At 40.8% G+C, this 25909-nt stretch overlaps 1 protein-coding gene across 3 annotated transcripts; it reads left to right on the plus strand.

The window, feature by feature from the left end:
• Positions 1–880: 880 nt before the first annotated feature.
• LOC114300211 (F-actin-capping protein subunit alpha-like) lies at positions 881–24534 on the plus strand. Of its 3 annotated transcripts, none has more exons than XM_082920164.1 (9): positions 881–977; positions 19675–19836; positions 21364–21442; positions 21602–21679; positions 22464–22543; positions 22616–22651; positions 23512–23598; positions 23697–23852; positions 23967–24534. In XM_082920164.1, exons 2-7 carry the CDS (start codon positions 19697–19699, stop codon positions 23525–23527), a joined length of 429 nt encoding a protein of 142 aa, XP_082776290.1. In that variant the 5' UTR covers positions 881–977; positions 19675–19696; the 3' UTR covers positions 23528–23598; positions 23697–23852; positions 23967–24534. The 3 variants fall into 3 exon arrangements, with proteins under 3 accessions (XP_082776290.1, XP_082776288.1, XP_082776289.1); XM_082920162.1 differs by having other exon boundaries at positions 22464–22538; XM_082920163.1 differs by having other exon boundaries at positions 21373–21442; positions 22464–22538.
• The last annotated feature ends 1375 nt before the right edge of the window (positions 24535–25909 follow it).

Raw genomic sequence — 25909 nt, forward strand, 5'->3', positions numbered from 1 at the left:
TCTATTGATTCGATTCAAGTATGGTAGGTTTTGATTGAAGATCTATTGATCGATTGAAGATCATAATGTGTATTGTAGATGTTAAAATTGAACACAAAATAAATATATGCATACATATATATGAATAGATTGAGAAATTTTTTAAAAATAGATCTCAATAAGAAACTCTGTAACATTTTATATATTCATATGGATTATATGTTGAATTATGTATCAAATGAGTACGGCCAAGTTCAAAAACTAGCTATGTTTGCTTAAAACAATGGATTGGAATTCACTAAAGTGATGGTTTCATTTAATAATTTATTAAATTTGATTATTTCAGCCGTTTGATGTTTTATTAGAGTGCTTGTCTTCAACTAATAGATTTGTTTGATGATAAGAAATTTGTAGCAATTTGTGATGCTGCATCATAGCCCTTTTAAGACTTCATTCATGAAGAAAAATAGAAGATATTTTGAACCATTTGAGTGAGTTTCTTTTATTTTTTATGCATAATAAGTTGTTGGAAACTTCATACTTTATCATCATAATAATATGAAGGTGTAGACACCCCATTAAATATGCATACCTTGTATATAAACAAGTTTTGTTCTGCCTGGTCATATATGCCGAGACTGCAAGCAGTGAAGACTCCAAGAATGTATATTCATCTAAACTTCTCTATATGCATACCCGGTATATATATATATATATATTTTTATAGTGTAGTCGAAGTAAACAAAGAAGATAAAGAGGCTAGTTATTTTTATTTTTGTATTTGCAGTTATGCTATTTAGCTCTAATTTGTTCAAAATTATCCTTTGAATCTACACAAAACATAACATGTTCTGTTTCTGATTTTGCTAGGCAAGTTCAATCTTTAACAATTGTATTAAAAAAATTTAAGACCTGTAACAATGTAAAATTTTTTAAAACACAACCAAACAGGATTTCTTGGGAGCTAGTTTTGCTGACTTGATGGTGTTCCCTACATGGTAAGTCAAACACATTCCTTTCTCAAAGTGTTCCTAGAATTTCATCTGATAAAAAGAGCGAATTTCAAATGCTCCAAATACTTCAATTCCATTTGATTCAATCTTGTTGCACATTTATCACAGATTGATTGCATTTGAAACAGTGCATTTATAGAATTGTTGTTGTGGTGGTGGTCGTCGTCTCTACGTCTGCTCGAGTTGAATTTCAGATCCTCTATTTTTGAAAATATATATGTACATATTTTATCATGGTAGCTAGTCATGGATTGACATTGCCACATTGACTTTTTCTCTTTTTCCATTGACGATGTTCGTGGTGCTTAGATTAATAAACGGCATTTTAACTTAAAAATTATAGTTTATGTTTATAAAAAAATATAGCTTTTGAATGGCCCTTAATTCTTATTGAATGCAAGAATATTGTAATTCTTCAACAAAAGTTATAATAGGTAATGGTAAAATTTAAGACAATAAAGTACACAGTTTTAAAAGATTGGTTTGGGATGAAAACTAGGAAACAGGAAATATGAGAAGGCATTAAAATTTATGGAGAATTCAATTTTGAGATGATCGAGTCCGTTGAAATCAATGTTTGTCTTGAGCCTCTTACTGAATGGAAAGGCCATTTCAGACCCCTATGTGGACATATACATAAATTTCACTTGTTAGACATATTAACTCTACAGTGTGTATCTGAGCTTGTGAGTCTCATATATGTAACACATTGTACCCATTTGCATTTGAGTTCACGCGTTTATGAAAGAACCATGTAATAGAAAATGATGAAAAACTTGGTTCAAGGTCATTACAGAAGAGCGTGATACTCCTCTGCAAATTTACCTATAAGTAAAAGATGAATTCATTATTCATTTCTAGGTGGCCAAACAGGTTAACATAGGTGGAAACTTATTCTATATGGACATGGGTCAATGGGTCATACATGTCCATCATTGATAGGTAGAAGAGTCTCAACAAATTCTAAACTATGATGGTTTTATATTACCAGTGTAAGATTGAGATGTTTTAGACTTGGGCTATTGGTTGGTTTTGGTTTGTCATGGCATGGTTTTTCTTGGTTGCTCATTGTTGTTTCCCTTTCTTTATTGATTCACTGAAAAACAAAACAATGATGCATGTTTCAATGTTCTCAACTCAACTGGCTCATTGAGCTAGATTGTAACGCCGTCAAAATAATAACATTAAAACCCATCAACTTAGACATGCATTGGTATAAAAGATAAATATTCTTCTATTCATCAGAGTAGTTCCTTACAAAAGTATTACATGTTAACAACAAAAGCAAATGCCCTACGGGCTTACAGCTTTCCAAGTTAACACTTGGTTACAAAAAGAAGAGTGCTAACTCAATACATATTAAGCCCTTGGCTTGAAATTACATGTAATACATCAAAAGAAAGCAAATAACAAAGTAGTCTGTCTGCCTCTAGCCTCCCAAACTATGTCTTTAGAGGTGGCATGCTACCTGTACCTGAAAATGATGTCCCATAAAGGGTGAGCCGCAGCCCAGTAGAAATACACTAAACCAGCTATGAACAAAGACTAAAAGATTAGCAGTTGATAGATGGTCAACACCGATACACTCACTTATATCACATTTTAGTTTCATGACATTTAAGTCCATGTTACACTTCACTTTCCATTTCTTATTCAACTTAGAGTTTGAAAACAAGGCTCAGTGCACTGGCCAAATCATTTGATGAGATCATAATTCCCCACTAGAACACTTTCAAAATTCGTGATGGATATACATGTTGGTGTCATATCTAAGTCAAACAAAACATTTCCATATTTCTCAACGATATACATTTTAGTGCTATATCAAATCAAACAAACAATTCAATATTTCACAAATGATAATGATATAAATTTTAGTGCTATATCAAATCAAAACAAACACTTCCATAAGTCTCAAATAATACACATTGTAGTGTTGTATTAATGAGACAAAAACACTTCTAATTCGCAGCCTGATACACATTGTAGTGCTGTATCACTGTCACAAGATTCGGCTTAGAGGTTCAGCCCATTTCTTCCAATAAACCGTGGAGTACAGCCCCTTTCTTCTCCCACACAATACAATGTATATAAACAATTATCATATACACATTCAATCTATCAATACACATTTTAGTGTTGTATTGTACTGACCACCATATCCAATGGCTTACTTAATTGATTAGTTTTAGTTTGCCTAATCATCATGCATTGTCTACAACAATCAAGACTATCCTCCACCGATAGCCCAAAGCAGTTATTTCTATACTGAAAATAAATGCACCAAATGGATATATAATCAACATCTCAACTAGGTGAGCGATGAACGAATCTAACTACACCCTTTAATCCCATACACATCCAATTCCAACATTCTCAATTTAATTCCTCTTTTCTACAAATTAATTATATCAATTAATTTATCAATGTAATTAGAGTATTTCCCATAATTAACATCACAACCCTAAGGTTCCATTTTCACCAATAATCCAATATTGATCTCATTTCTCTATGCCAAGCATGCATATAAGTTTATATAAACAAAACCCCAACTTTTGTAAAATTACACAAAGGCTCAAACTTTCTAAAAATAACCCAACAACCCCCAACTCATCAAAATGCTAAAATTCAAAGACAAAACTCATGAGAATGAGTAGGATATCCCTACCTCGAAGTTAGAGCTCAAACGGAGAAGTTGAAGAAAACCAAAATGCTCCAAACTCAAAGATCCACGGATTAAAATGGAGCCCACGACGATCCACACACTTTTTACAAAGGCTGGAGGATAGTGAGACACTCTAACTAGATCAAACCCTAGAGAGAAGGGAGTTTCTAGAGAGAGGAGCTCTCAAAATATCTTTTTAGAAAGTAAGAGAGAGAGAGAGAGAATGTAAAAAGTGATTTTAAAATGCCCAGCTGCCAACTGATATACGACATTCCCGCTCAAGCGGAGAACACAACGCTTGAGCGTCAAGAACAAAAAACTAGGTACGCTTGAGCACAAGAAGGCCCGCTCGAGCTCCAAGACAGAAGAATAAAGTACATCCGCTCGAGCGCGAAAACCAGTCTGCTCGAGCGTAGATTTCCCCCACCCAGAACTTACACCAAAAAGTACTACCCGCTCAAGCGCCAGGGTACTCGCTCGAGCGCGACCGCCCGAGCATAAAAATCGCACCTGCAGAAGTTTTGCAGGGACACGAAATACTGGGAGTGTGCAATCTCCGCTCGAGCGCAACAAGGCCCGCTCGAACGGAACGACCAAAAACCTGGCAACAAGATTTTAGACCAAGGTTCAACCCACTTGTTCGAAACATGCCCAACACATCCTAAAACTCAAACAAATAGAGTTAAAGGACGACAACAAGATAGATACAACTACCAACTCCACGGAACCGAGTCCGGAATACAACAGAACAGTAAAGGGACAACCGGGATCGCTATAACCTCCCCCCCTTAAAGAATTTTGTCCCCGAAATTAAATACAAGTTTTTCAAAAACAAGATTTTCTCAATTCCCAACATTATCACAATGCTATATCATATTCAGTTTTCATGATATATTTCCATTTCTACAATACATCCAACATATGTAATGTTACATTAAACTTCCATTTTGAGGCAAGTTTCAAAATACTTCCATTAAATCAAAACATAAACCATGTTTTACAATCTAAGATATATTCAATACTCTTAAGGTTCAACAATACAACAAAATATACAATACATGCTCAAACATCCATAAATAGATCCGGATATCTCTCTCGGACCTCCAACTCACGTTCCCAAGTGGCTTCCTCCACTTCGTGATGTTTCCACAAGACTTTTACCAAGGGAATGGTCTTGCCTCGCAAGACTTGATCCCGCCTATCCAAGACCCGAACCGGTCTCTCCTCATACGAGGCATCCTTATCAACTTCTAAGTCGGTCCAATCCAATACATGCGATGGATCTGGCTCATACTTCCGAAGCATACTCACATGAAACACGTCATGCACTCTGGACAACTGCGGCGGCAAAGCTAAACGATAGGCAACCTCGTCAATCCTCTCAAGGATCTCTAAAGGGCCAATAAATCGAGGGGACAACTTCCCACTCTTCCCAAACCTCATCAATCCCCGCCTAGGTGATATCTTCAGAAAGACATGATCACCCACCTCGAATACCAAAGGTTGCCTCCTACGGTCGGCGTAAGATTTCTGACGACTCTGGGCTGTAACAAGCCTCCTACGGATAAGCTCAACTTTATCCGTCGTTTCCCTCACTAACTCCGGACCCAACAAAGGTGCATCACCCACCTCAGCCCAAAACACTGGAGACCTACACAGTCGGCCATACAAGGCCTCAAACGGTGCCATACCGATACTAGACTGAAAACTGTTGTTGTAGGCAAACTCCACCAATGGCAAGTGCCTCTCCCACGTCCCACTAAAGTCAAGGACACAACTTCGAAGCATATCCTCAAGGATCTGAATAGTACGTTCAGACTGCCCGTCAGTTTGAGGATGATAAGCCATACTAAAGGTCAACTTAGTGCCCAAGGCACTCTGCAAACTCTACCACAACCTAGCAGTGAAACTAGGATCTCTATCTAAGACGATCGTTACTGGGACCCCGTGCAATCTCACTATGTCCCGAATATACAAGTCGGCGAGATGATCCACCGAATCTCTCATGCGCATAGGAATGAAGTGCGTCGACTTAGTCAACCGGTCTACAACCACCCAAATGGCATCACTACCCCGCTGAGTCTTCGGAAGACCTACAACGAAGTCCATAATGACATGTTCCCACTTCCACTCGGCAATAGGCAAGGGTTACAACAAACCCGCTGGCCTCTGATGCTCGACCTTCACTTGCTGGCACGTAAGGCACTTCGATACGAAAACAGCCACATCTCTCTTCATACCCCGCCACCAAAACTGGCGACCCAAATCCCGATACATCTTAGTGCCTCCCGGATGCAACGCAAGGCGCGAATGGTGGAACTCTCGGAGTACTTCCTCTCGGCAAGACTCCGGCACAAACAAACGGTCTCGGTATCTCACACTCAGGTCGGGATACACCGTCAAACCTTTCTCAATCTTCCCACTGGAGATCTTCTCTCAGAAGGACTCTACCTCAAGGTCACCTCTCTGTGCCTCTAATACTCGGGTCACAAGTGTAGGCTACGCAACAACAGAAAACAAGGCCGCAGCCTCAACAGATTCGCCAGAAGTAAATCAAACTCGCCGAGTGCACCCAACATATCCCACTCCCGGATGGCTATACAAGCCACATCACTAATAGGTTTCCTACTAAGGGCATCGGCCACAACATTGGCCTTTCTCGGGTGATAGGGCAACTCAAAATCATAGTCCTCAATGAACTCCATCCATCTCTTCTGCCTCAAATTCAAGTCCCTCTGTGTAAACAGATACTTCAAACTCTTATGGTCCGAGAACACCTCGAACCTCTCACCATAAAGGTAGTGCCTCCAAATCTTCAAGGCGAAGATCACTACTGCTAACTCTAGGTCGTGTGTAGGGTAATTTTTATTGTGTATTTTAAACTGACGTGAGCCATAAGCTACCACTTTCCCCTCTTGCATCAACACACAACCCAAACCCTCTCTTGAGGCATCACAATAAACTGCATAACCCAACCCTCTCTCTGGAATAATCAAAACCGAAGCGGGGGTCAATCTAACCTTCAACTCTGGGAACGACTTTTCGCAAGTCTCACTCCACACAAACTTGACCCCTTTTCGCGTCAATCTAGTCAACGGCGAAGCTAGCCTGGAGAAATCTTTCACAAACCGATGGTAATACCCAGCTAATTCCAGAAAACTGCGGATCTCAAACACACTCTTAGGCTGTGCTGAATCTTGCACTGCCTCTACCTTGGATGTATCAACAGACACCCCTTCCTCAGATACCACATGGCCTAAGAATTTGACCTCTCCTAGCCAGAACTCACACTTTCCAAACTTAGCATACAGCCTATGGGCTCTAAGCAACTCAAGCACCACTCTCAAGTGTTCTTCGTGCTCCTCCTCAGAAGGCGAATAGATAAGAATGTCGTCCACGAAAACGACTACAAATCGATCCAAGAATTCCCGGAAGATTCGATTCATCAAGTCCATAAAGACTGCCGGTGCATTGGTAAGCCTAAATGGCATCACTAGAAACTCATAATGGCCATACCGCGTACGGAATGCCGTCTTTGGAATATCCTCCTCCATGACCCTCAACTGGTGGTAACCTGATCTCAAGTCTATCTTAGAGAAACAACGGGAACCCTTCAACTGGTCAAACAAATCATCTATATGGGGCATAGGGTATTTATTCTTAACCGTAGCCCGATTCAACTTTCGGTAGTCGATACACAATCTCAAGGCACTATCTTTCTTTTTAGCAAAGAGGGCCGGTGCTCCCTACGGCGAAACACTAGGGCGAACAAAACCCTTATCTAGCAATTCCTGGAGCTGAATCTTCAACTCACTCAACTCGGCTGGGGCAAAGCGATAAGGTGCCATAGAAATCGGCGCTGTGCTGGGCACTAAATCAATTGAGAACTCTATCTCTCGGTGAGGTGGCAAACTAACGAGATCCTCGGGAAAAACATCCGAATACTCACAAACCACCCTTGGCAATACAATCTGGGTCTCATCACACTCACCACTCATAAAAGCTAGCAAGTAGACCACTAAGCTTATTCCGCCCTCGCGGATCACACATCGGTGGCAACACACTACCAACCCAATCCCCCAAGAAATGGAAACACTCCCCGCTCAAGGTACATACTGTGACCCTCTGGCGGTAGCAATCAATAATAGCCCAGTATGACGATAGCCTGTCCATACCCAAAATAACATCAAAACCCTTCATGGGCATGACCACAAATGAAAAAGGAGGCCTATGGTCGGCGACATCTATATCACAACCTCTAACACCTTGTTTCAAGATCAACTCACCACCAACAGGCGATACTACACATATAGGAGATGCTAACTGTGCCAACTCCAATTCCAAAATAGATGCAAATGCAGCAGATACAAAAAAATGAGATGCACCCGTATCAATCAATACACTAGCAACCGAGTTACAAAACAGAAAGGTACCTCTCACTACTGATGGAGCCGGTACTAGGTCCTGCGCGGTAACAGCATACACGCGCCCTGTAGGCCCCTGATCCAACTGCTCACCCCTCGGAGCAAACGACTGATGCACTGACTGGGACGACGAAGCTCTCGGATTGGCCCTCGAGGCCTGCACAGACTCAGTTGGCTGAAAACCCTGCGTCTGCCTAGAACCAGACGCGCCCGAAGTGGCACTCAACTGTGGGCAAAACCTCTTTAGGTGCCCAGGCTGACCACACTGATAACAAGACAAGGGCTGACCCCTGCACTGACTCTGGCTCTGCGGTCTAGCTGAAGATGAAGCAGCTCTCTGATCTCCTTCCCTCTGTGGGCAAACTGAAGCCTTGTGGCCCAACTGACCACACTTGTAACAGGTGAACTCCCCCTGATTACCTCTCCCCGAGCCTACACCCGGCACTGGAAAGGTCGACCTAGCAACACCACCCTGAGACTGCTGAGGGTTAACACCCCTCTGTCTCCTGCCATCACCATGACCATCTTGGCTCCTCTTGGAGCCTCTCTGTCCCTCATTTTCCTGCATCATGATCTCCATATGGGCTGTAGCATCAACCAAGTGCCCATAATCTCGGATCGTCGAACCTCCAACTCTCATCTTGAGGCTGTGGCTCAACCTCAGCTTGAACTCGATACAGCGGCGTTCCTCGGACGCCATAAGTTCAGGTGCGAACCTGGACAAGCTAGTGAAAGTAGCCTCATACTCGGCTACTGAAGAACTCAACTGCAAAAGCTGACAGAACTGGTTTCTCAACTTCTCCCTGACTGTTGGAGATAAATACTTCTCCTGAAAAGCCTCCACAAAAGCTTCCTACGTGCCAGCAATACGGTCCCTCATGTATTTCCACCACTGACCCGCACCCCCTTTTAGCTGGAAGGATGCCAAGGTCACTTTCAACGCTCTGTCCTCGATGCCAAGCATCTCGAACGTCTTACTCATTTGTTCTAACCACTCGTCAGCTTTCAGTGGCTCCTTCGGATCCCCAATAAACTTGTCCGGGTTAGACCGGAAGAACTCCCTTTTCAAGAAGGAAGGCCCTGCATCAACAACTTGGGCCTGCACTGGAGCATGAACTGAATTCTCAGCTCGGAAAATACCCACAGACTCCCTCAAAGCATCGGCTATCCCTCGGGCTAAAGCGCCCATAGCCTCCTGACCTGCTGGCTCGACCACATTGGCCTGACCAACCCCCTCCTGCTGTGTCGGAATATCATCCGGTAAAGGCATCTCCTACTTACCACGTCTGCCACGTCTACCACGTCCTCGTCCTGACATCCTAATAAAGGTAACGAAGAACGTTAGCACATTCATAAATGTGCCAAAACTAAACACTCGCGTCCTAATACAGGGACAACTGTAATTCACTCCACGTAAGCACATAAACACATAAGCACTTACGAATTTCATTTCTGGATAATGATACTCCCGAGGCGTTACTAGAGTTCCGGTTAGAAACACCATTGATCAAGTGCTTTTCCAACAAGACTCACAGAAACACAAGGATCCAATCAACATCCTAGAAACTAAATCCCATACCCAAGTAGTCACATAAACATGCTATCAAATAAACACATAATGTCACACATAAGTCTCTAACAAGCGAGACAAACCCATTGTGATATTAATCACTTCCCACGTACCCAAAGTATTCGAACCCGGTACGCTCTGATACCAAGTTGTAACGCCCTCAAAATAATGACATTAAAACCCATCAACTTAGACATGCATTGGTATAAAAGATAAATATTCTTCTATTCATCAGAGTAGTTCCTTACAAAAGTATTACATGTTAACAACAAAAGCAAATGCCCTACGTGCTTACAGCTTTCCAAGTTAACACTTGGTTACAAAAAGAAGAGTGCTAACTCAATACATATTAAGCCCTTGGCTTGAATTTACATGTAATACATCAAAAGAAAGAAAATAACAAAGCAGTCTGTCTGCCTCTAGCCTCCCAAGCTATGTCCTTGGAGGTGGCATGCTACCTGTACCTGAAAATGATGTCCCATAAAGGGTGAGCCACAGCCCAGCAAAAATACACTAAACCAGCTATGAACAAAGACTAAAAGATTAGCAGTTGATAGATGGTCAACACCGATACACTCACTTATATCACATTTTAGTTTCATGACATTTAAGTCCATGTTACACTTCACTTTCCATTTCTTATTCAACTTATAGTTTGAAAACAAGACTCAGTGCCCTGGCCAAATCATTTGATGAGATCATAATTCCCCACTAGAACACTTTCAAAATTCGTGATGGATATACATGTTGGTGTCATATCTAAGTCAAACAAAACATTTCCATATTTCTCAACGATATACATTTTAGTGCTATATCAAATCAAACAAACAATTCCATATTTCATGAATGATAATGATATACATTTTAGTGCTATATCAAATCAAAACAAACACTTTCATAAGTCTCAAATAATACACATTGTAGTGCTGTAACACTGTCACAAGATTCGATTTAGAGGTTCAGCCCCTTTCTTCCAATAAACCGTGGAGTACAGCCCCTTTCTCCTCTCACACAATACAATGTTTATAAACAATTATCATATACAAATTCAATCTATCAACACACATTTTAGTGCTGTATTGTACTGACTACCATATCCAATGGCTTACTTAATTGATTAGTTTTAGTTTGCCTAATCATCATGCATTGTCTACAACAATCAATACTATCCTCCACAAATGCACCAAATGGATATATAATCAACATTTCAACTAGGTGAGCGATGAACGAATCTAACTACGCCCTTTAATCCCATACACATCTAATTCCAACATTCTCAATTTAATTCCTCTTTTCTTCAAATTAATTATACTAATTAATTTATCAATGTAATTAGAGTATTTCCCATAATTAACATCACAACCCTAAGGTTCCATTTTCACCAATAATCCAATATTGATCTCATTTCTCCACGCCAAACATTCATATAAGTTTATATAAACAAAACCCCAACTTTTGTAAAATTACACAAAGGCCCAAACTTTCTCAAAATTACCCAACAACCCCCAACTCATCAAAATGCTAAAATTCAAAGACAAAACTCATGAGAAGGAGTAGGATATCCCTACCTTGAAGTTAGAGCTCAAACGGGGAAGTTGAAGAAAACCAAAATGCTCCAAACTCAAAGATCCACGGATCAAAATGGAGCCCTCGACGATCCATACACTTTTTACAAAGGTCAGAGGATAGTGAGACGCTCTAACTAGATCAAACCCTAGAGAGAAGGGAGTTTCTAGAGAGAGGAGCTCTCAAAATATCTTTTTAGAAAGTAAGAGAGAGAGAGAGAATGTAAAAAGTGATTTTAAAATGCCCAGCTGCCAACTGATATACGACATTCCCGCTCAAGCAGAGAACACAACGCTCTAGCGTCAAGAACAAAAAACTAGGTACGCTCAAGCGCACGAAGGCCCGCTCGAGTGCCAAGACACAAGAATAAAGTACATCCGCTCGAGCGCGAAAACCAGTCCACTCGAGCGTAGATTTCCTCCTCCTAGAACTTATACCAAAAAGTACTACCCGCTCGAGCGCCAGAGTACCCGCTCGAGTGCGACCGCTCAAGCGTAAAGAAACCCGCTCGAGCGTAAAAATCACACCTGCAGAAGTTTTGCAGGGACACGAAAATACTGGGAGTGTGCAATCTCCGCTCGAGCGCAACAAGGCCCGCTCAAGCGGAACGACTAAAAACCTGGCAACAAGATTTTAGACCAAGGTTCAACCCACCTGTTTGAAACATGCCCAACACATCCTCAAACTCAAACAAATAGAATTAAAGGATGACAACAAGATAGATACAACAACCAACTCCACGGAACCGAGTCCGGAATACAACAGAACAGTAAAGGGACAACCGGGATCGCTATAACCTCCCCCCCTTAAAGAATTTCGTCCCCGAAATTAAATACAAGTTTTTCAAAAACAAGATTTTCTCAATTCCCAACATTATCACAATGCTATATCATATTCAGTATTCATGATATATTTCCATTTCTACAATACATCCAACATATGTAATGTTACATTAAACTTCCATTTTGAGGCAAGTTTCAAAATACTTCCATTAAATCAAAACATAAACCATGTTTTACAATCTAAGATATATTCAATACTCTTAAGGTTCAACAATACAACAAAATATATAATACATGCTCAAACATCCATAAATAGATCCGGATATCTCTCTCGGACCTCCAACTCACGTTCCCAAGTGGCTTCCTCCACTCCGTGATGTTTCCACAAGACTTTTACCAAGGGAATGGTCTTGCCTCGCAAGACTTGATCCCGCCTATCCAAGACCCGAACCGGTCTCTCCTCATACGAGGCATCCTTATCAACTTCTAAGTCGGTCCAATCCAATACATGCGATGGATCTGGCTCATACTTCCGAAGCATACTCACATGAAACACGTCATGCACTCTGGACAACTGCGGCGGCAAAGCTAAACGATAGGCAACCTCGTTAATCCTCTCAAGGATCTCTAAAGGGCCAATAAATCGAGGGGACAACTTCCCACTCTTCCCAAACCTCATCAATCCCCGCCTAGGTGATATCTTCAGAAAGACATGATCACCCACCTCGAATATCAAAGGTCGCCTCCTACGGTCGGCGTAAGATTTCTGACGACTCTGGGCTGTAACAAGTCTCCTACGGATAAGCTCAACTTTCTCCGTCGTTTCCCTCACCAACTCCGGACCCAACAAAGGTGCATCACCCACCTCAGCCCAACAAATTGGAGACCTACACGGTCAGCCATACAAGGCCTTAAACGGTGCCATACCGATGCTAGACTGAAAACTGCTGTTGTACGCAAACTCCACCAAGGGCAAATGCCTCTTCCACGTCCCACTAAAGTCAAGGACACAACCTCGAAGCATATCCTCAAGGATCTGAATAGTACGTTCGGACTGCCCGTCAGTCTGAGGATGATAAGCCGTACTAAAGGTCAACTTAGTGTCCAAGGCACTCTGCAAACTCCGCCACAACCTAGCAGTAAAACGAGGATCTCTATCTGAGACGATCGTCACTGGGACCCCGTGCAATCTCACTATGTCCCGAATATACAAGTCGGCGAGATGATCTACCGAATCTCTCATGCGCATAGGAATGAAGTGCGCCGACTTGGTCAACCAGTCTACAACCACCCAAATGGCATCACTACCCTGTTGAGTCTTCGGAAGACCTACAACGCAGTCCATAGTGACATGCTCCCACTTCCACTCGGCAATAGGCAAGGGTTGCAACAAACCCGCTGGCCTCTGATGCTCGGCCTTCACTTGCTGGCAAGTAAGGCACTTCGATATGAAAACAGCCACATCTCTCTTCATACCCCGCCACCAAAACTGGCGACCCAAATCCCGATACATCTTAGTGCCTCCCGGATGCACCGCAAGGCGCGAATGATGGAACTCTCGGAGTACTTCCTCTCGGTAAGACTCCGGCACAAACAAACGGTCTCGGTATCTCACACTCAGGTCGGGATAAACCGTCAAACCTTTCTCAACCTTCTCACTGGAGATCTTCTCTCGGAAGGACTCTACCTCAAGGTCACCTCTCCGTGCCTCTAATAATCGGGTCACAAGTGTAGGCTGTGCAACAACAGAAAACAAGGCCGCAGCCTCAACAGATTCGCCAAGAAGTAAATCAAACTCGCCAAGTACACCCAACATATCCCACTCCCGGATGGCTATACAAGCCACATCACTAATAGGTTTCCTACTAAGGGCATCGGCCACAATATTGGCCTTTCCCGGGTGATAGTGCAACTCAAAATCATAGTCCTCAATGAACTCCATCCATCTCCTCTGCCTCAAATTCAAGTCCTTCTGTGTAAACAGATACTTCGAACTCTTGTGGTCCGAGAACATCTCGAACCTCTCACCATAAAGGTAGTCCCTCCAAATCTTCAAGGCGAAGATCACTGCTGCTAACTCTAGGTCGTGTGTAGGGTAATTTTTCTCGTGTATTTTCAACTGACGTGAGCCATAAGCTACCACTTTCCCCTCTTGCATCAACACACAACCCAAACCCTCTCGTGAGGCATCACAATAAACTGCATAACCCAACCCTCTCTTTGGAATAATCAAAACCGGACCGGTGGTCAATCTAACCTTCAACTCCGGGAACGACTTTTCGCAAGTCTCACTCCACACAAACTTGACCCATTTTCGCGTCAATCTAGTCAACGGTGAAGCTAGCCTGGAGAAATCTTTCACAAACCGACGGTAATACCCAGTTAATCCCAGAAAACTACGGATCTCAAACACACTCTTAGGCTGTGCCGAATCTTGCACTGCCTCTACCTTGGATGTATCAACAGACACCCCTTCCCCGGATACCACATGGCCTAAGAATTTGACCTCTCCTAGCCAGAACTCACACTTTCCAAACTTGGCATACAACCTATGGGCTCTAAGCAACTCAAGCACCACTCTCAAGTGTTCCTCGTGCTCCTCCTCAGAAGGCGAATAAATAAGAATGTCGTCCACGAAAACAACTACAAATCTATCCAAGAATTCTCGGAAGATCCGGTTCATCAAGTCCATAAAGACTACCGGTGCATTGGTAAGCCCGAATGGCATCGCCAGAAACTCATAATGGCCATACCGCATACGGAATGCCGTCTTCGGAATATCCTCCTCCCTGACCCTCAACTGGTGGTAACCCGATCTCAAGTCTATCTTAGAGAAACAACGGGAACCCTTCAACTGGTCAAACAAATCATCTATACGGGGCATAGGGTATTTATTCTTAACTGTAGCCCGATTCAACTTTCGGTAGTCGATACACAATCTCAAGGCACCATTTTTCTTTTTAGCAAAGAGGGCCGGTGCTCCCCACGGCGAAACACTAGGGCGAACAAAACCCTTATCTAACAATTCCTGGAGCTGAATCTTCAACTCACTCAACTCGGCTGGGGCAAAGCGATAAGGTGCCATAGAAATCGGCGCTGTGCCGGGCACTAAATCAATAGAGAACTCTATCTCTCGGTGAGGTGGCAAACTAACGAGATCCTCGGAAAAAACATCCGAATACTCACAAACCACCTTCGGCAATACAATCTGGGTCTCCTCACACTCACCACTCATAAAGCTAGCAAGTAGACCACTAAGCTTATTCCGCCCTCGCGGATCATACATCGGTGGCAACACACTACCAACCCGATCCCCCAAGAAATAGAAACACTCCCCGCTCAAGGTACATACTGTGACCCTCTGGCGGTAGCAATCAATAACAGCCCGGTATGACGATAACCAGTCCATACCCAAAATAACATCAAAACCCTTCATGGGCATGACCACAAATGGAAAAGAAAGCCTATGGTCAGCGACCTCTATATCACAGCCTCTAACACCTTGTTTCAAGATCAACTCACCACCAACAGGCGATACTATACATATAGGAGATGCTAACTGTGCCAACTCCAATTCCAAAACAGATGCAAATGCAGCAGATACAAAAAAATGAGATGCACCCGTATCAATCAATACACTAGCAACCGAGTTACAAAACAGAAAGGTACCTCTCACTACTGATGGAGCCGGTACTAGGTCCTGCGCGGTAACAACATACACGCGCCCTGTAGGCCCCTGATCCAACTGCTCATCCCTCAGTGCAAACGACTGTTGCACTGACTAGGACGACGAAGCTCCCGAATTGGCCCTCGAAGCCTGCACAGACTGAGCTGGCTGAAAACCCTGCGTCTGCCTAGAACCTGACGCACCCGAAGTGGCACTCAACTGTGGGCAAAACCTCTTTAGGTGCCCAGGCAGAGCACACTGATAACAAGACAAGGGCTGACCCCTACCCTGACTCTAGCTCTGCGGTCTAGCTGAAGATGAAGCAGCTCTCTGATCTCCTCCCCTCTGTGGGCAAACTGAAGCCTTGTGGCCCAACTGACCACACTTGTAACAGGTGAACTCCCCCTGATTACCTCTCCCCGAGCCTGCACTCGGCACTGGAAAGGTTGACCTAGCAACACCACCCTAAGACTGCTGAGGGTTAACACCCCTTTGTCTCCTGCCATCACCCTGACCATCTTGGCTCCACTTGGAGCCTCTCTGTCCCTCCTCTTCTTGCATCATGATCTCCATATGGGCTGCAGCAGCAACCAAGTGCCCATAATCTCGGATCATCGAACCTCCAACTCTCATCTTGAGGCCGCGCCTCAACCTTTTCTCGAACTCGATACAGCGGCGTTCCTCGGACGCCACAAGTTCAGGTGCGAACCTGGACAAGCTAGTGAAAGCAGCCTCATACTCGGCTACTGAAGAACTCAACTGCAAAAGCTGACAGAACTGGTCTCTCTGCTTCTCCCTGACTGCTGGAGATAAATACTTCTCCTGAAAAGCCTCCACAAAAGCCTCCCACGTGCCAGCAATACGGCCCCTCATGTATTTCCACCACTGACCCGCACCCCCTTTTAGCTGGAAGGATGCCAAGGTCACTTTCAACGCTCCATCCTCGATGCCAAGCATCTCGAACGTCTTACTCATTTGTTCTAACCACTCGTCAGCCTTCAGTGGCTCCTTCGGATGCCCAATAAACTCGTTCAGGTTAGACCGGAAGAACTCCCTTTTCAAGAAGGAAGGCCCTGCCTCAACAACTTGGGCCTGCACTGGAGCCTAAACTGGATTCTCAGCTCAAAAAATAACCACAGACTCCCTCAAAGCATCGGCTATCCCTCGGGCTAAAGCGCCCATAGCCTCCTAACCTGCTAGCTCGGCCACATTGGCCTGACCAACCCCCTCCTGCTGTGTCGGAATATCATCCGGTAAAGGCATCTCCTGCCTACCACGCCTGCCACATCTACCACGTCCTCGTCCTGACATCCTAATAAAGGTAACGAAGAACGTTAGCACATTCATAAATGTGCCAAAACTAAACACTGGTGTCCTAATACATGGACAACTGTAATTCACTCCACGTAAGCACATAAACACATAAGCACTTACGAATTTCATTTTCGGATAATGATAGTCCCGAGGTGTTACTAGAGTTCCGGTTAGAAACAGCATTGATCAAGTGCTTTTTCAACAAGACTAACAGAAACCCAAGGATCCAATCAACATCTTAGAAACTAAATCCCATACCCAAGTAGTCACATAAACATGTTATCAAATAAACACATAATGTCACACATAAGTCTCTAACAAGCGAGACAAATCCATTGTGATACTAATCACTTCCAACGTACCCAAAGTATTCGAACCCGGTACGCTTTGATACCAAGTTGTAACGCCCTCAAAATAATAACATTAAAACCCATCAACTTAGACATGCATTGGTATAAAAGATAAATATTCTTCTATTCATCAGAGTAGTTCCTTACAAAAGTATTACATGTTAACAACAAAAACAAATGCCCTACGGGCTTACAGCTTTCCAAGTTAACACTTGGTTACAAAAAGAAGAGTGCTAACTCAATACATATTAAGCCCTTGACTTGAATTTACATGTAATACATCAAAAGAAAGAAAATAACAAAGCAGTCTATCTGCCTCTAGCCTCCCAAGCTATGTCCTTGGAGGTGGCATGCTACCTGTACCTGAAAATGATGTCCCATAAAGGGTGAGCCACAGCCCAGCAAAAATACACTAAACCAGCTATGAACAAAGACTAAAAGATTAGCAGTTGATAGATGGTCAACACCGATACACTCACTTATATCACATTTTTGTTTCATGACATTTAAGTCCATGTTACACTTCACTTTCCATTTCTTATTCAACTTAGAGTTTGAAAACAAGGCTCAGTGCCCTGGCCAAATCATTTGATGAGATCATAATTCCCCACTAGAACACTTTCAAAATTCGTGATGGATATACATGTTGGTGTCATATCTAAGTCAAACAAAACATTTTCATATTTCTCAACAATATACATTTTAGTGCTATATCAAATCAAACAAACAATTCCATATTTCACGAATGATAATGATATACATTTTAGTGCTATATCAAATCAAAACAAACACTTCCATAAGTCTCAAATAATACATATTGTAGTGTTGTATCACTGTCACAAGATTCGGTTTAGAGGTTCAGCCCCTTTCTTCCAATAAATCGTGGAGTACAGCCCCTTTCTCCTCCCACACAATACAATGTATATAAACAATTATCATATACAAATTCAATCTATCAATACACATTTTAGTGTTGTATTGTATTGACCACCATATCCAATGGCTTACTTAATTGATTAGTTTTAGTTTGCCTAATCATCATGCATTGTCTACAACAATCAAGACTATCCTCTACCGATAGCCCAAAGCAGTTATTTCTATACTGAAAATAAATGCACCAAATGGATATATAATCAACATTTCAACTAGGTGAGCGATGAACGAATCTAACTACACCCTTTAATCCCATACACATCCAATTCCAACATCCTCAATTTAATTCTTCTTTTCTTCAAATTAATTATACCAATTAATTTATCAATGTAATTTGAGTATTTCCCATAATTAACATCACAACCCTAAGGTTCCATTTTCACCAATAATCCAATATTGATCTCATTTCTCTATGCCAAACATGCATATAAGTTTATATAAACAAAACCCCAACTTTTGTAAAATTACACAAAGGCCCAAACTTTCTCAAAATTACCCAATAACCCCCAACTCATCAAAATGTTGAAATTCAAAGACAAAGCTCATGAGCTCAAATGGGGAAGTTGAAGAAAACCAAAATGCTCCAAACTCAAAGATCTACGGATCAAAATGGAGCCCTCGATGATCCACACACTTTTTACAAAGGCCGGAGAATAGTGAGACACTCTAATTAGATGAAACCCTAGAGAGAACGAAGTTTCTAGAGAGAGGAGCTCTCAAAATATCTTTTTAGAAAGTAAGAGAGAGAGAGAGAATGTAAAAAGTGATTTTAAAATGCCCAGCTGCCAACTGATAGACGACATTCCCGCTCGAGCGGAGAACACAACGCTCGAGCGTCAAGAACAAAAAACTAGGTACGCTCGAGCGCAAGAAGGCCCGCTCGAGCACCAAGACGCAAGAATAAAGTACATCCGCTCGAGCGCAAAAACCAGTCTGCTCGAGCGTAGATTTCCCCCTCTCAGAACTTACACCAAAAAGTACTACCCGCTCGAGCGCCAGGGTACTCGCTCGAGCGCGACTGCTCGAGCGTAAAGAAACCCGCTCGAGCGTAAAAATCACACGTGCAGAAGTTTTGCTAGGACACGAAATACTAGGAGTGTGCAATCTCCGCTTGAGCGCAACAAGGCCCGCTCGAGCGGAACGACCAAAAACCTGACAACAAGATTTTAGACCAAGGTTCAACCCACCTGTTCGAAACATGCCCAACACATCCTAAAACTCAAACAAATAGAATTAAAGGACGACAACAAGATAGATACAACTACCAACTCCACGGAACCGAGTCCGGAATACAACAGAACAGTAAAGGGACAACCGAGATCGCTATATAGATGGTGAATTGGTTGGCCATGATGTATTATGGTGCATGTTGTAACATACCTTTTCCTACTGCTATCTTCCTTTGTGGTAGATGCGTGCTAGATGCGGAACTAATGAAATATGTTGGTGAAGCTTATCCAAAAGGTGTACATTCAGTTTATTGTGTCAGAGGAAAAGATGTGGAAGAACCAGGATCTGATTTGGAGCTTGTTGTGGTAATTTCAGCTGCTCGACATAGCCCACAAAATTTCTGGTGTGTTAAACTGACTCCACTTTATTTGGCCTTATTCTTGTTGCTTAATTTATATGTAAACCATTTTAAATTTTAGCCTGTGGTGAAAAATTGCTCGAGGTTCTGCCTCATTTAATTGTATATTTATTGACGTATTTGCAATGACACATACTTCTAGTTTCCAAATAACACATTGAATCATAGTATTTTTCTTGAGTGATTGCAAGACTCGTTGCTAAATTCTGAGGCATTCTTTGAAAGTTTTAGGTTCTGTTTGTCTTTAGGAATTTGAAATGTATGGATTTGACGTTCTTCATTCAAGAAAAATAACTTAAATTTACATTTGAGAGTTTAGCTATAGATTTCAAGATTATATTATGTAATTTTGTCATGATAGATTTGGAATCACTATACAAAATCAGTTATTTGAAATCATGCCAAGGATTCTCCTTCTAGCTACATCGATCCTACTAAATAACTTATCTTCTATCTCAATTTATCTTCTTCTATAGTTCTATCCACCTATAATAACTAACACTACAAATTTTTTTTTTTAAAATTCAACCTCAAATACTTTGATTTGAAATCCACATCCATCCAAACAAACTCTTAGATATTGTGTGAGAAATTGGATTAGGTTTTGTGGACAAAGTGGATGGTTACTAACGACTGCCATAAGTGTGCTTTAGACTAACAACCAGCATGAAACATTGATTGAAAGCTTTGACAGCTCTTAATAAATGGCTAGAGACGGGTTCAACTTGTTGCTTAAACTTGTGATGGGGAAAAAATGTATATCCAAATTCAAGAGTCATTTATGACAACTAGCATAATGTTTGTGTGGATTATGACCCGACATTTGTTTGATTCCCAATTCTCTTTCTCTGTGGATTCTCACACCAAAAAGACTTAAATCTTCTTCTTTTTCCTACCAAGCTTGTTGGCAGTTTCTATTTGTGAACACTTCCATTTTCTGTATTTGCCAGTTTCCTTGACAAAGCAAAATTTTGGTTCTCTTAAAATTACATGTGGTAACTTGTATATAATATTAAATAAACATATAATATTATGAAAGGCAACTTTTAGTTTGCTAATTATAGGTCTTGTATTCATAGAATTTATTTTCTAATGCTTCCAGTGTGCTATTGTTTATGTTAGATTGTTAAAATTCTATTGCAGTAATATAAAAGCAGTTGCTCCATTCTACAGAATTTGATTGATCAAGTATGTAATGATAATTGTTGTTACTTAGTCGACCTTGTAAAGCAAGGATCCTCTAGAGTGATTTTTTCCTAAAGTTTTCTAGAGTGTTATATTATATGGTTGAGATTTACTGGCAAGTCATATCAATTTTTCTGATGTGACTTGCCAGTAAATCTCAACCACACAATGTAGCACTCTAGGAAACTTTAGGAAAATTTCACTCTAGAGGATCCTTGGTGCGACCTTGTACCCCTAAATATGTGTTTTCTTTGAAGATGTGGCAAGGTATTGGTTCTTTTACAATTATTCAGCTATTGCTAATATTTTTCCCTGTCTATCATACAGCAATGGAAGCTGGCGCTCAATATGGAATGTTGAGTTCAAGGATGATTTACAAATAGTGGATGTGAGAGGCAGAATACAGGTATGCGTATTAACTTCTGTAATGCACAACCATGTATGATTCTTGAATTAAACAGATCTCCTTTCGATGTTTTGTGTTTAGATTAAGTGAAGAATGAATCTATATGCATGGTCTGATATAAACAAACCCAATTCAGTTGTGATTTTCTTCTTCATTCAGGTAGGTACCCACTACTTTGAAGAGGGAAATGTCCAGTTAGATGCTAAACATGAATGCAAGGATTCAACAATATTTCAGGTGGTTATGAAAACTCACCCACCCTTGATATTTATCTGTTTTCTCTTTCAATTTTTTGGCGTGCTACGTTACCATTATGTTTAGTTCCACTGCTCCTACTTCTTTCCAATATTTCTCTTTTCCAAATCCTTGAACAGTTGGACACTGTAGACTTGGTCAGTAAGCAATTATATCACCGAACAAGTACACCTTAATACAAAGGCATCAGATATATTAGGTGCAGATGCCATTTCAGAAAATAGATTACAACTTAGGTTACTTGACTTGTATTCTCCAATCTGGTTATCAAGATCACCCAGAAGATCTTCCAAGTCATGTGCTTAGAATATAGACTGAAGCAGGATGGAATTTTTTTCTCCTAAATACTTCTAGCTAATGAGATCACAGTTGAAGATGCTGATAATTTATTGAACCTTGTGTCATATTTGTCTGGCATTTGCGTTAACTCACAAATTTCACAGGGCACTTCTAACAGTTCCCATTAATTCCCTCGCATGAAAATGGTGTTGGGTCGTATAACTTATCTTCATTTTTAATTCCCTGTACCTACATATTTGCGTTACCCAGAAAAGAAAATGTAATAAATAGAAGTAAAAATTAAGAAACACGACTGTGTCAAAGGTACCTGACCTTTTGTGATCTTAGTGACTTGGAGGCAGTCTGCATGTCTACAATATGATTTTGTCCCGAGTGACTAATATGCCTGGTTGAATGTTGATCATATTTCATTCTTTGGTAATCTGTTTTTTCTCTCTTTGGCTGATATTTTTTATATTTGTTTCAGTCCGTTGATGACTCTGCAATATCTTTGACCAACATTATTCGTCATCATGAGACAGAATACCTTGCTGCTCTTCAGGTTCTGTATGTGTTTCTATTTTAGTCCAATACTTGGAATTTTCTAGAAGGCCTTTATTGATAGTTACATATTGGCAGGCATCCTACTCAAATTTGCCGTATTCCACATTCAAGGTACTCTCTAGACTAAACTGTTTGTGGAAAATTTGCATCAGCCAAATCATTTGAATATTAGAAAAGAATTACCTTGGATTGTTACAAATGACAAGCATGGAGCCTCTCTAGTTACTGGGCATTCCTTGAAATGGTTATTGCTTGAAAGCCTCAAAGTCCCGCAGTAGTTTAGGAATGGCCACCTCACTGATGTTCCTTTCCCTCCTTGATGCAGGACATCACTGTAAGGGCTGTTCTGGGGCTGTGAAAGTGCTGAAATTTTAAAAAGAAAAAAAGGAGGAGAAGATAGGTCTAGGAATCACTCTTAAAATCCCTTAGGCGTCACACTTAAGGTTTGATTGCATCATATAATTCATAAGAAAGTTTCAAAGCTCCTAAAATTCTATGAAATATTTAGTCTATTGAATTAATAACATTACATGGCTTTATATAGAACTAAGAGACTTCCTAAATTAACTAGAACCAAAAAAAGAAACTTTAAAAATTAATTTAAGATCAAATAAGAAGCATAAATAAAATCTAATTAAATAACTTGATTCACAAGACGACCCATGGGCGACCTATATAACCCATGTATAGAAATTATGAAATTACCAAAACACCCTAAACTAAAATAATAATAATAATAATAGAACATGACTCATAAGCCTAAAACATAACTATCTAGGGTTCCAAATGAGTTGCTCATCATCCAATGCATGCCAAATCAAAGCTTGGGCCTCATAGGCATCTCTTTCTCGTCTCTTGTGCACCTTAAGAGGCTGCCGCCACTTGCCTTATGGAGGTATTGTGATCTAATGGTGATGCTTATGGAGGTATTGTGATCATTCTAATGTTATTACCTGTGAATTGATTTTTAGGTCTGGAGATTTTTAATAAATTTTTCTGATGTTCTGGGGCTTTGACCATTTATGCTGGATGAATTTGTTCAAGCTTTTCATGATTATGTAAGTTCTTGAGATCCGTGTATTTAATTTTTCCTTTAGACTATTTTCTTTATCCTTACTCTCATCTTATTGTTTTAGCTGCTCCTTACTATTTTCAGGATCCAAGGTTGTTAGGGGAGATTCATGTTGCTCTTTTAAGATCCATAATTAAAGATATTGAGGATGTAGCAAGGACACCCTCTTCGACTGGGCTGGGAGTAAATCAAAATACTGCTGCCAATCCTGGAGGTGGCCATCCATAGATTGCTGAAGGGGTAAGCTTTGTTCTGTGGTTGGTTTTTGTTGCTGCTTCTATCTTGTTGTCAATTGTGGCTTGATTTTGTGTTTGTTTATTCTGAAATATTTTTATTCCTTTGTTTTACTTTCAGGCGTATGCTTGGGGCTTTGATATACGCAGCTGGCTGCGCCACTTAAACCCACTGGCCTGGCCTGAGATATTGCGACAATTTGCTCTATCTGCTGGATTTGGGCCAAAATTGAAGAAAAGGAGTATTGAAATAGCATATCTTCGTGATGAATTAATGACAAGTTTTGGTATAATTCAGTAGAAGCATATATAAATTGTTGCAAACAAATATTATATGAAGGCCTGTCACCAAGATCTAGAGGACTTGGCCAGCTCAAGATCAGCATGAATGTGATGTCATCAGATTAATCTCACTCCCGTTTTTTGTGCTTGCATTCCTTGTCCTGAGCTCAGTACCTCCTTTATGGGGTAGATTAACCTCACTTTTGTTTTCCTTGCATTCCTTGGTTCTCTCTCTAGTTCATTGGACGATTTAAATCAATTTTCCTGAAAAGCTGTTGGCCACTTGCTTAGGTTACAATTCAGTTAACCTTATTGTTGGTTACAATTCACTTTTGGATATGTTATTTTGTTCTTAATGGTGATTGGATATTAAATTGAATGGGAGTTATTATTTCATATTAGTATTATTTTTTAGTTTAATTACAGGTATTTTTTAGTTCAATCACATAAAATTAGCACAATTAAAAAAAAAAGAAGGTATCACGGCGTTTCTAAAAATGCCGCTAAATATTATATCAATGGTTGGATTTTTTTAAAAAGAGATAAGGGGGCGTTTAAAAACGTCGCTAAATAACCTGGTGATGTCATATTACCGTTAGTAGAACTTTTAGCAGCGTTTATAGCCATATAGCGACGTTTCTAAAGCGTCATAAAGTTATAGCGACGGCCGCATCTTCGGCGTTTGGTATTAAACGTCACAAAAAATTTGACGGCATTTTTCGGACCTATAAAAACGCCGCTAAAATCCTCATTTCCAGCAATGTGCTCTGTGTGTGGTGTGCCATTGTGTGTTATGCCTTGTGTGTGCTGTGTGAATGGTGTAAAGAATTGGTGTGAGAATGGAAGAGAGAGAAAGAGAGTTGGATGGAGTGGTTTCAGCACACACCTAGTTTTACTTTCACCATTTTCTTGTATCAAGAAGCTGTAGCTTAGTCAGAAAATATTTTTGAGAGAGAGAGGGAGGTAGTGCCTGGGAGAGAGCTCAGAGAGACCCAGAGAGAGAGAGCCTTCTTGCATGTGTTGTCCTCCCCCCCTCCCCTTTTGCTTCAAACAAGTTGGAAAATATAAAGAGATATTTTTTAATTGTTTATCACCCACCATGCCAACAATCATAAAAAATCCACACCCCTGGTGCCCACAGACGTCAATTATTCTGAAGAGGGAGAGATAGTGTGTTTGTTAGGTGTCTCCTCTCCACCCACTCTCACCTGCCCTCCTCTTTTTTCAATTTCCTCCACCACTTTTCAAACCCACTTCACCGAATTATTTTCCACCCAAAACTTATCATCACAATGTCCACTCTGTTCCCCTTTGAATCCAGCAAAAACAAAATCCTTTTCCATCTCAAAACCCATTATCCTCATCTGACCCTCTCTTTTTCTTTTCTTTATTTTCTTTTTCATTTTTTTATTTTTTTGTTTGTTTTTTTTATTATTTTATATAAAAAACACCTAAAAATGTGTACACACACATAAAATTAGATAAAAATTATAAAATACTACAAATTGATAAAATATTAGTGATATAAAATAATTTGACCAAAATAGGTGAGGTTTGGGATTAAAGCTTAAATTTGATTTTTCGGCTGAGAAATTCATAAAATGACATATTTTAATTTTTATCAGCAGGTGGTCAAAAGAAAGTGCCCAAGTCTTAGGTCAAAATGGGGTGTTTACAGTTGCCCCTTTTTGACAGAGCTTGAAATCATTTCATAACGTGAGTGAATGTCAAAGCCCGAAGACGACCCTTTTGACAAGGCCGTAAGACTTGGGCAATCAAACA

Source organism: Camellia sinensis, chromosome 3 (genome assembly GCF_055761805.1).
Source record: "Camellia sinensis isolate YWXY chromosome 3, ASM5576180v1, whole genome shotgun sequence".
NCBI classification, from domain to species: Eukaryota; Viridiplantae; Streptophyta; class Magnoliopsida; order Ericales; family Theaceae; genus Camellia; species Camellia sinensis.

What these genes read in the sequence shown, in the direction of transcription:
- LOC114300211 (XM_082920162.1), top strand. Translation starts at nt 19,697, where the DNA reads ATGAAATATGTTGGTGAAGCTTATCCAAAAGGTGTACATTCAGTTTAT. An exon ending in ATGTGAGAGGCAGAATACAG is followed by an intron (nt 21,443 to 21,601) that starts GTATGCGTATTA and finishes TTCTTCATTCAG; the next exon opens with GTAGGTACCCACTACTTTGA. An exon ending in TGCCGTATTCCACATTCAAG is followed by an intron (nt 22,652 to 23,511) that starts GTACTCTCTAGA and finishes ATTGATTTTTAG; the next exon opens with GTCTGGAGATTTTTAATAAA.